The sequence below is a fragment of the Melanerpes formicivorus genome, unplaced genomic scaffold, assembly GCF_026170545.1.
Source record: "Melanerpes formicivorus ecotype bairdi unplaced genomic scaffold, bMelFor1.0.p_v2 SCAF_5, whole genome shotgun sequence".
Lineage (NCBI taxonomy): Eukaryota > Metazoa > Chordata > Aves > Piciformes > Picidae > Melanerpes > Melanerpes formicivorus.
This window is the reverse complement of record NW_027142357.1, coordinates 176,626-187,999: the sequence shown is the minus strand read 5'-3', so window position 1 is coordinate 187,999 and position 11,374 is coordinate 176,626. Positions and strand designations below refer to the sequence as shown.

The 11,374-nt window shown below is 51.4% G+C and overlaps 1 protein-coding gene across 1 annotated transcript in view; it reads right to left on the bottom strand.

Moving 5' to 3' along the window:
- Positions 1 to 1,926: 1,926 nt before the first annotated feature.
- FRZB (frizzled related protein) overlaps positions 1,927 to 11,374 on the bottom strand; it is a 35,221-nt gene continuing 25,773 nt past the window's right edge. Inside the window, exons 4-6 of the mRNA XM_068137834.1 lie at positions 10,172 to 10,376; positions 7,875 to 7,938; positions 1,927 to 3,228 (exon numbers count right to left, since the gene is read on the bottom strand). Coding sequence (XP_067993935.1) covers positions 3,115 to 3,228; positions 7,875 to 7,938; positions 10,172 to 10,376 — 383 coding nt within the window. The 3' untranslated portion in view covers positions 1,927 to 3,114. The remainder of the gene's footprint in view (positions 3,229 to 7,874; positions 7,939 to 10,171; positions 10,377 to 11,374) is intronic.

Below are 11,374 nucleotides of genomic sequence, written 5' to 3'. Positions count from 1 at the left end.
TGGTAGAATGAAGTAAATTGCCATGTAAATAGAATGCAAATGACTTATCAGGTAAGTAGGATGCAAAGAAATCATTAACAAGCTACTCTCTGCTCTTCTCTCCCTCTTGCCTTGTAGTGGGGGGAAGGGAGAGGAGAAGGGGAAGTTGTGGGTAACCCCCTGGTTTTGTCCAGGGGGGGTTCTTGTGCTGTTTATAAATGGTACATGTTGTATATTTTGGACATATTCACTGCATTCCTTATTTCTAGATTGCAGTCCTGCTTGTAAATAGAGCTTCAGCTGCTTGCCAACTGATCTGATCTGGCGATTTTATGCTGGGCTGGGGGGGGGGAGGCCATTTCAACCTACCACAGGTGCCTTCTGATAAGCACCATGTCGGGCTAATTAGCCCCAGAGGTTTAAAAGCTGCATATTTTTCTCTCTGCACTAATGTAAGCCAGCTGTGGGAAAGGCCTGGCTTCAATCAGCCCCTTCTATACATCCCATGACACTTGGGCACGCATGCACACGGAGCTGTGTGTGCTACCCTGCAAAATAAGCACCTTGTCCCCAGCTCATGAGTTGGCTGCTACATGCCAGCCTGTTTGCCTCCCTTCTGTAAGCTTGTAGTGATGGCTCCCAACAAACAGATTACAGAATTGTCAGGGTTGGAAGGGACCTCAAGGATCAGCCAGTTCCAACTCCACTGCCATGGGCAGGGACACCTCACACTACAGCAGCTTGCTCACTGCCACATCCAGTCTGGGCCTTCAACACCTCCAGGGATGAGGCTTCCACCACCTCCCTGGGCAACCTCTGCCAGTCTCTCACCACCCTCATGGGGAACAACTTCTTCCTAACATCCAATCTCAATCTACCCATTTCTAGTTTTGCTCCATTCCCCCAGTCCTATCCCTCCCTCACACCCTCAAAAGTCCCTCCCCAGCTTTCCTGTAGCCCCCTGCAGATACTGGAAGGCCACAAGAAGGTCTCCTTGGAGCCTTCTCTTCTCCAGACTGAACAACCCCAACTCTCTGTCTGTCTCCACAGCAGAGCAGCTCCAGCCCTCTGCTCATCCTCTTGGCCCTTCTCTGGACACCTTCCAGCACCTCCAGATCCTTCCTGGAATAGAGGCTCCAGAACTGGACACAGTGCTCCAGGTGGGGTCTCAGCAGAGTGGAGCAGAGGGGCAGAATCCCCTCCCTGGCCCTGCTGGCCACACTTCTCTTGCTGCAGCCCAGGCTCTGCTTGGCTCTCTGGGCTGCAAGTGCTCACTGCTGGCTCCTGTTGAGCTTCTCATCCCCCAGCACCCCCACAGCCTTTTCTTCAGGGCTGCTCTCAAGCCAGTCCCTGCCCAGCCTGTATCAGTGCTTGAGATTGCTCCAAGCCAACTCCTTCTGAAAGGAAACAAGCAAATGTTCCTAAGGGTTATGGAGCACTCTTCCCAGAGCGACTCAAATGCTCCTGAGTGATTGACCATGATGCTCTAGTTTGCAGGTAAAAAGGGAAGATGAAAGCTATCCTGTCTTCACGCTGGGCAGATTTAGGTTGGTCCTCAGGAGGAAGTTCTGCTCAATGAGAGTGGTGTAATACTGGAACAGGTTGCCCAGAGATGTGCCCCATCCCTGGAGACATTCACAATCAGACTCGATGTGGCCCTGGTCAGCCTGCTCTAGCTGGGGCTGTCCCTGCTGCCTGCAGGGGGATTGGACAAGATGAGCTTTGAGGGTCCCTTCCAACCCAATGCCATCTGTGACTCTCTTTGTGAGTATGGGAGAGCAGGAAAACAGAAGGGTGATTTCCTGTGTGTTGTGGCTATCTGCAAAGAATTCTGCAAGAGCACAAAAATGAAGAGGATTTCTTTTCCTCTTTTTTTCTTCCCCTCCCCCCCCCCCCCCTATTTTCACCAGGAGCACAACAAAGAATGACACTGGTTCAGGAGTGAGATAAGGTCTGTGTTGGCAACTACAGTTCTTTTTATTGGACATATTTTACTGAGCACTGAATGCTTGTTTATGTAGGCACAGATTGAAGAATAACACCACAAAATCCAAAGGATAAAAGTGCAGACCTGTGCTGAGAAGCAGGCCTGGTAAGTCTGTCTACTCCTACACCTCAGCAGAGAAAAGAAAGAAAAGGGGGAGGAAAAAAAAAAACCAAACCTGCCATTGTAAGAGGAGAAGTAAATTGTACATCAGGTCCTGGGGTTGGGTCCACATCCCTGGAGATCTTCAAGGTGAGGCTGGAGAGGGCTCTGGGCAACCTGATTGAGTTGGGGATGCTCCTGCTGACTGCAGAGGGGGTTGGACTGGATAAGCTTTGGAGGTCCCTTCCAAGCCAGCCCATTCTGTGACTGTGGAACAGAACCACACAACCTCCCCTGCAAGAGCACTGCAAAAACCCCAGGGCCCCTGTGTACAAGCACACCAGGTCTTGCTGCAGGAAACATTTTCAGTTAGGCTTTGGCTTACACAAGTGGTTTATTTTTTAAGAGAGCTTATACAAAGGTGTACTGATTCAAACCATTCTCTTAACAGGATCCCTTGAGAGATATTGCAGAATAACAACTAAGAATAAAACCCAAAACAAATGAGGGCACTTCAGACCAGGTAACAGCCTCCCTCCAACACAGGAAAGTGGCCAAGGAAGAGGGTGAAGGGAGAAGCCACTACAGAGTCACAACTTTAAGTGCTGGCTTTTGCCAGAGCTCATTCCTGCTTGCAGGCTTTTTCTCCCTAAGAAGGCCCAGGAGCTAGAATGGTCAATTCACCACCTCCTTGTCTTAACCCATCTCACAAGGGCAGTTTCCTACAGTTCTTAGTAACAGGTGGGGGGGAAAAAATAAACCAAAGGCAAAAGAAGGGGGGATAAAAAAACCACAAACCAACAAGAAGACAAAAAGTTCTTTCCAGATCTTGCTTGCACATATCCAGAAGGAAAAAAACAAGAGGCAGAAAAGGAGAGAAGAGGGAGGATAAAACCCAACCCAACTATGATAAGCTAAACCCAATTATTTTGTAGTAAACAATAGAATATAACGTGCAATAGTGCAATTTCTCCTTGGCTGCTCCAACAGTGAAGTCTTGGGAGAGAGGCCCCCCCCCCACTGCATGTCCAGCGCAGGGCGGCCCACCTCTAGCTCCGTGCCTGCCGGGCACTGCTGGCTCTGCCAGGCCTGGGGGCCACAGCCTCGCTGTGCCCAGCCTCTCCCTTCCCCTTCCCCAGGGGGCGAAGCTTCTGGTCCCAGCGCTGCAGGAAGGACAAGAGAAGCGAATTAAGAACACACAATTAACCAGGTTAGGCTGGAGGTGAGGAGAAGGAGGTTCAGACTGGATGTCAGGAGGAAATTCTTCACAGAGAGAGAGCTTGGCCATGGGAATGTGCTGCCCAGGGAGGTGGTGGAGTCACCATCCCTGGAGGTGTTTAGGAGGAGACTGGATGGGGTGCTTGGTGCCATGGTTTAGTTGATTAGGTAGTGCTGGATGATAGGTTGGACTTAATGATCTCAAAGGTCTCTTCCAACCTGGTCTATTCTATTCTATTCTATTCTATTCTATTCTATTCTATTCTATTCTATTCTATTCTATTCTATTCTATTCTATTCTATTCTATTCTATTCTATTCTATTCTATTCTATTCTATCCTTATTCTATTCTACTCTACTCTACTCTACTCTACTCTGCTCACTCTACTCTCTCTACTCTACTCCAAAGTTCTTCACAGAGAGTTGTTAGCCATTGGGATGTGCTGCCCAGGGAGGTGGTGGAGTCACCATCCCTGGAACTGCTCAAGAGGGGACTGGACGTGGCACTTGGTGCCATGGTTTAGTAGTCATGAGGTGCTGGGTGACAGGTTGGACTTGATGATCTTTTAGGTCTTTTCCAACCTTGTTGATTCTATGATTCTGTGAAAAGACCTTCAGGGTCATCAGGTCCAACCTATCACTCAACATCATCTAACCAACTCACCCATGGCACTGAGTGCCTCATCCAGGCTGGTTTTAAACACTGCCAGGGATGGTGACTCCACCACCTCCCTGGGCAGTACATCCAACAGCCAGTCTGTATTCCTGTGAAGTATTTCTTCCTCACATCCAGCCCAAACCTCCCCTGGTGCAGCTTGAGACTGTGTCCTCTCCTTCTGTCACTGTTGCCTGGGAGAAGAGACCAACCCCCACCTGGCTACAGCCTCTCTTCAGGCAGTTGTAGAAAGCAAGACGGTCTCCCCTGAGCCTCCTCTTCTCCAGGCTAAGCAACCCCAGCTCCCTCAGCCTCTTCTCACAGGGCTGTGCTCCAGACCCCTCCTCAGCCTTGTGCTCCAGACCCCTCCCCAGCTTTGTTGCCCTTCTCTGGAAACCTTCCAGCATCTCAACATCTTTCTTAAACTGAGGTGCCCAGAACTGGACACAGGACTCAAGGTGTGGCCTAACCATTGCTGAGCACAGGGCAGAATGACCTCCCTGCTCCTGCTGACCATACTTACAAAAGAGGTCGCAGAAGAAGAAAGAAAGAGGCATAGATGTAGTGCTGATGGCCAAGAAGGCCAATGGGATCCTGGGGTGCATTGAGAGGAGTGTGTCCAGCAGATGCAGGGAGGTTCTCCTCCCCCTCTACTCTGTCCTGCTGAGGCCACACCTGAAATATTGCATCCAGCTCTGGGCTCCCCAGTTCAGGAGGGACAGGGATCTGCTGGAGAGAGTCCAAGGGAGGGCTGCAAGGATGCTGAAGGGACTGGAGCACTGCCTGGTGAGGAGAGGCTGAGAGCCCTGGGGCTGTTTAGTGTGGAGAGAAGACTGAGAGGGGATCTGATCAATGTCTATCAATATCTGAGGGCTGGGGGTCAAGAAGGAAGGGACAGGGAGAGGCTCTGCTCAGTTGCACCCCAGGAGAGGGCAAGGGGCAATGGATATAAACGACAGCACAGGAGGTTCCACCTCAACATGAGGAGGAACTTCTTCACTGTGAGGGTCACAGAGGCCTGGAGCAGGCTGCCCAGAGAGGTTGTGGAGTCTCCTTCTCTGAAGCCTTTCCAGCCCCATCTGGATGTGTTCCTGTGTGACCTGTGCTGGATTCTCTGGTCCTGCTCTGGCAGGGGGGTTGGACTCGATGATCTCCAGAGGTCTCTTCCAAGCCCTAACATCCTCTGCTCCAATGAAAGTTCTGCCAAATCAAGCAACAACTTGAAATAACATCCTTGTATCTTCACTCATGTAATCTCTGTGGATGTGCACAGCAAATCCCATGTCTGTGACCAGAACTTTGCTGTCCTGTCAGCCACCTTTCACATTGCTGAAGGAAGTGCTGAGTGGGAGAGCAGCCTGGTTTGCACCACCAGTGTTGAATCAGGAATGGAGAAATGGTGTCAAAACAAGAACATTCTGTCTAGAAAGGCACACCTAACCATGCTGAAATTGCTGATACTTTGCAGTGCAGCAGAAGATGGAAAGGAAATCCTTCCACAACTTGGAATCCATCCAAATTAGAAAATATTGCAATATATGGACAGGAGCAGGCAGGGTGAGCTTGCAGCACAGAAGGCCAAGGGCAGCCTGGGCTGCATCCAAAGCAGCATTGCCAGCAGAGCCAGAGAGGTGATTCTGCCACTTTGCTCTGCTCTGCTGAGACCTCACCTGCAGTGCTGTGTGCAGGTCTGGAGCCCTCAACACAGGAAGGACATGGACCTGATGGAGAGGGTCCAGAGGAGGGCCATGATCAGGGGTTGGAGCAGCTCTGCTGTGAGGACAGGCTGAGGGAGCTGGGGGTGTTTAGCAAGGAGAAGAGAAGGCTCCAGGGAGACCTAAGAGCAACCTGCCAGGACCTGAAGGGGGCTACAAGAAGGCTGCAGAGAGACTGTTTGCAAAGGCCTGCAGGGACAGGACCGGGGCAATGGCTTCAAAGCAGAGCAGAGCAGATTTAGATTGGATGTGAGGAAGAAGTTCTGCACCATGAGGGTGGTGGAACACTGGAAGAGGTTGCCCAGGGAGGTGGTTGAGGCCCCATCCCTGGAGATATTCAAGGTGAGGCTGGAGAGGGCTGTGAGCAACCTGATCTAGTTGGGGATGCCCCTGATGATTGTTGGACTGGATGACCTTTGGAGGTCCCTTCTGCCCTGGACCATTCTGTGATTCTATAGTTGAGGATGTCACACAGTCTCACAGTACATTAGAAGTTGGAAGGGACCTCCAGAGATCATCCAGTCCAAACCCCCTGCCAGAGCAGCATCACTCAGGGTAGTCTGCACAGGAATGCATCCAGGTGGGGCTTGAAACGCTCCAGAGAAGGAGACTCCACACTGTTTCTGGGCAGCCTACTCCAGTGCTGTGACCCTCACACTGAAGAAGTTCCTCCTCATGTTGAGGTAGAACCTCCTGTGCTGTAGTTTCCATCCACTGTACCTTGTATATCCCAGGGTGCAGCTGAGCAGAGCCTCTTGATTGGTCTCCTCCCTCTTGACCCCCAGCCCTCAGATATTGACAGACATTCAGACCATTGCCCCTCATCACCACCATGCCTTCTACACAGTCCCTCCCCAGCCCTCCTGTAGATCCTCTTCAGATATTGAAATGCAGCTCTAATGTCTCCCAAGAGCCTTCTCCTCTCCAGGCTGAACACCCCCAGTCCTTTCAGCCTGGCTGAAAGGAAAGCTGCTCCAACACCCTGAGCATTTTCAGGGCCCTCTCCATCAGGTCCATGTCCTTCCTGTGTTGAGGGCTCCAGACCTGCACACAGCACTGCAGGTGAGGTCTCAGCAGAGCAGAGCAAAGTGGCAGAATCACCTCTCTGGCTCTGCTGCCAATGCTGCTTTGGATGCAGCCCAGGCTGCCCTTGGCCTTCTGTGCTGCAAGCTCACCCTGCCTGCTCCTGTCCAGCTTCTCATCCACCAGCACCCCCAAGTCCTTTTCCTCAGGGCTGCTTTCTATCCCCTCCTCCCCCAGCCTGTATTGACAGTGAGGATTGTTCCAGCCCAGTTGTTGAGCCTCATGAGGTTCCCCTGGGCACCACCTCTGCAGCCTGTCCAGGTCCCTCTGGATGCCATCCTGTCCCTCTGGGGCATCAACAGCACCACTCAGCTCGGTGCCATCTGCACACTGCTGATGGTGCATGCAATCTCTGTGTCTACAGCACTGACAGAAGTATTAAACAGCACAGGTCCCACTAAGGACCCCTGAGGGCCATCACTGTCACTACTCTCCATCTGGACTCCAAGCCATTGAGCATCACCCTCTGGATGGGACCACCCAGCCAATTCCTTACCGTCTGAACACTCCACCCAGCAATTCCGTATCTCTCCAATTGGCCAGCAGGATGTTGTGAGGGAGTGTGCCAAAGAAAGATGTTAAGATGCTTGAATGTGTCCAGAGAAAGGCAAGGAGGCTAGGGAGGGGTCTGGAGCACAGCCCTGTGAGGAGAGGCTGAGGGAACTGGGGGTGTTTACACAGGAGAATAGGAGGCTCAGGGAAGACCTTCTTGCTCTCGACACCTCCCTGAAGGGAGGCTGCAGCCAGGTGGGGGTTTATGTCGTCTCCTAGGCTACAGTGACAGAACAAGAGGACACAGTCTCAAGCTGTGCAGGGGGAAGTTTAGGCTTGATCTTAGAAAGAAATTCTTCCCAGAAAGAGCTTGGCCATTAGGATGTGCTGCCCAGAGGGGTAGTGGGGTTGACATCCCTGGATGAGGCACTCAGTGCCAAGGTCTGGCTGATACGATAGGGCTGGGTGATTGGTTGCACTTGGTGATCTTATGGGTCTCTTCCATCCCAGCTGATTCTGTAATCAGATCCATAGGTCATCCCTTATCTCCTGACATAGTCACTTTGTCAAAGAAAGCAAGACCAGGTCCAGGCAGATGCTTCATGGTATCTGCAGGGTATCTGCTTGGGGGGAGGTATTTCCTTACCTTGACTTTCTTGCCAAGACGATCTTTCCATTTCTCAGCTATGGAGCCTTCCACCAGGAGCAACCTGCACAGCACAGACAACCAGTCACTCTGTCAGCACACAGGCACAAGCTATACACCTGCAGGACTAAGGTCTCTGTGCTTGCAGAGAGCCTTCTCCTCCCTGAATTCCACTTAGGAGATATACAGAGATGTCATAGCTTGAGACTGGTACTTTAGCCTAGCGTCTTAATTGCTGGGATGTGTCCAGAGAAGGGCCACAAGGATGAGCAGAGGGCTGGAGCTCCTCTCCTATAAGGACAGACTGAGGGAGTTGGGATTGTTCAGTCTGGAGAAGAGAAGGCTCCAAGGAGACCTTCTTGTGGCCTTCCAGTATCTGAAGGGAGCTACAAGAAAGCTGGGAAGGGACTTTTGAGGGTGTCAGGGAGTGACAGGACTGGGGGGAATGGAGCAAAACTAGAAATGGGTAGATTGGGATTGGATGTTAGGAAGAAGTTCTTCCCCATGAGGGTGGTGAGAGACTGGCACAGGTTGCCCAGGGAGGTGGTGGAAGCCTCATGCCTGGAGGTTTTTGCAGCCAGGCTGTGGCTGTGAGCAAGCTGCTGTAGTGTGAGGTGTCCCTGGCCATGGCAGGGGGGTTGGAACTGGCTTATCCTTGAGGTCCCTTCCAACCCTGACAATTCTGTGATTCTAAGTCTAGCTGGTAGCTTTTGCTTGACTGTATCTGACCCTGGCTGTCTTTTTTGTGGTGGCTAAGTACTACCAAGCTACTCTCTGCTCTTCTCTTTCTCTTTTCCCTGTATAGAGTGGGGGAAGGGTGCAGGAAGGGGGAAGCTGTTAGTAACCCCCTGGGGTTTTTTTGTCTGGGGGAGGTTCTTGTGTTGTTTATAAATTGTAAATACATGTAAATATTGGATATTTTCCTAGAATCACAGAAGGGAAGGGAAAAGGGAAGGGAAAAGGGAAGGGAAAAGGGAAGGGAAAAGGGAAGGGAAAAGGGAAGGGAAGGGAAAAGGGAAGGGAAGGGAAGGGAAGGGAAGGGAAGGGAAGGGAAGGGAAGGGAAGGGAAGGGAAGGGAAGGGAAGGGAAGGGAAGGGAAGGGAAGGGAAGGGAAGGGAAGGGAAGGGAAGGGAAAAGGGAAGGGAAGGGAAAAGGGAAGGGAAGGGAAGGGAAGGGAAGGGAAGGGAAGGGAAGGGAAGGGAAGGGAAGGGAAGGGAAGGGAAGGGAAGGGAAGGGAAGGGAAGGGAAGGGAAGGGAAGGGAAGGGAAGGGAAGGGAAAAGGGAAGGGAAGGGAAGGGAAAAGGGAAGGGAAAAGGGAAGGGAAGGGAAGGGAAAAGGGAAGGGAAGGGAAGGGAAAAGGGAAGGGAAGGGAAGGGAAAAGGGAAGGGAAGGGAAGGGAAGGGAAAAGGGAAGGGAAGGGAAGGGAAAAGGGAAGGGAAGGGAAGGGAAGGGAAGGGAAGGGAAGGGAAGGGAAGGGAAGGGAAGGGAAGGGAAGGGAAGGGAAGGGAAGGGAAGGGAAGGGAAGGGAAGGGAAGGGAAGGGAAGGGAAGGGAAGAGGGAAGGGAAGGGAAGGGAAGGGAAAAGGGAAGGGAAAAGGGAAGGGAAGGGAAGGGAAAAGGGAAGGGAAGGGAAGGGAAGGGAAGGGAAGGGAAGGGAAGGGAAGGGAAGGGAAGGGAAGGGAAGGGAAGGGAAGGGAAGGGAAGGGAAGGGAAGGGAAGGGAAGGGAAAAGGGAAGGGGAAGGGAAGGGAAAAGGGAAGGGAAGGGAAGGGAAGGGAAGGGAAGGGAAGGGAAGGGAAGGGAAGGGAAGGGAAGGGAAGGGAAGGGAAGGGAAGGGAAGGGAAGGGAAGGGAAGGGAAGGGAAGGGAAGGGAAGGGAAGGGAAGGGAAGGGAAGGGAAGGGAAGGGAAGGGAAGGGAAGTTGATTTGAAGGAGGCTATCCAGGGAGGTGTAGTTCTGTACAAGGGAAAGCTTGTATTTGTTTATTTTTTTCCTGAATTGCAAATACCTGTAAATCTATTTGGCACACATTCATCACATTTTATACTTGTAGATTTAAGTTTACCTTTTGTAAATATAACTTTCATTTCCCTTCTGAATTCTGAGTTTGGGGGCTTTTTTTTTTGGGGGGGGGGAATGTATTCTGAGGGTAATTTCCAATTAGCTGGGGGGAGGGGGGGAGTAATCTCAACCCCACCACAAGAGAGTAACAGCAAGTTTGCCTTTCCTGGTGGCTCTGAAGTTCAGCTTTACAGGCAGGGCAACAAAACCAGCTTCAAGCACAACGCAGGAAGCGTTACCTGGAGCGCTCCTCATCTTCATAGCCCATAATGATGTACTCCTCATTGGCGCTGAGAGGGGGGCACAGGCAGCCAGAGTTGGTGTGAAGGTTTACAGTGTCCTTTGGGATGTTGACCAGGGAAGATTTGAGGACCTCCTTTACTTCCACTACTGCAGTGACATCGTGACATTTAGTCTTCACCTCCTTCACTTTAGCCCGGATGACTTGGGAAAGGCACAAAGAGAGCAGTTAGCAGCAGAGAATGCAGCTCCCCCCTGAGCTGCTTTGGGTGACCTCTGGGATTAGTCTTTTGTATGGTTCATTATCAAAAGCTTAGCTGAACTCCCTGCCCCCATCTCTTCATTTCCTCACTGCACCATCCACCAAGAGGCTCCAGCCAGCTCAGTCTAGCTTCTAACAGCATGGCCACGAGCAGCAGCTACATGGGGGCTGGATTTATGTCCTGTTGAAGTTGGCCTTAAACAGGGCTGTTGAAGTTGGATTCATGTCTTTGCAAGTTGGGCTTTAGCATCCCTTCTTCTGCACCCTTCCTACTTTAAGTATATGCAACCATGCGCTCTCCTCCTCCCTCAAGCTGTATCTGCTCCCTCAAGCTGTATCTGCTCCCTCTTTGCTTGCCGCACCGATGACCAAACTTCATTTGCCACTCTCAACCTTTCAAGGACAGGGGGATGTGCATCAAAGCTGCTTGTTTCACTACTTCTGCTACATGACAGGCCCTCACCAGTTTTATTCTCCCTTCAGTGCACTGCCCAGCACCAATCTGCCCTGCTCTTTATGAACTCCAAACGCTCCTGATTGTGACCTGCTGACCCATCTAATTGTTTCCTCCCTCACCCTTCCTTTCTATTTGCCTTTCAGAGGCAATCCATTTCTCTCATGGTGAGCAGGGAGCTGAGCACCACCTCCAAATACAAAGCCAATTCTGAGGCCATGCTCCAGAGGATGATGCCCCAATCTTTCACACCCAGCAAACAAGACTCCCCTTCCACAAACAGGTCCCCTGCATTCCAAATTTCTCCTTTAGCTATGCAATAAATAAAGGGAATATGGAAGACAAAGAACCAGGGAACATCTTCTCTCTTCTCATGCACTGCCCATACAGACCATCCATCAGCAACATATTGCAGCCTCCTTAACTACAATTTTCCATTTCTCTCGTGGTGAGCAGGGAGCTGAACACCACCTCCAAATGCAAAGC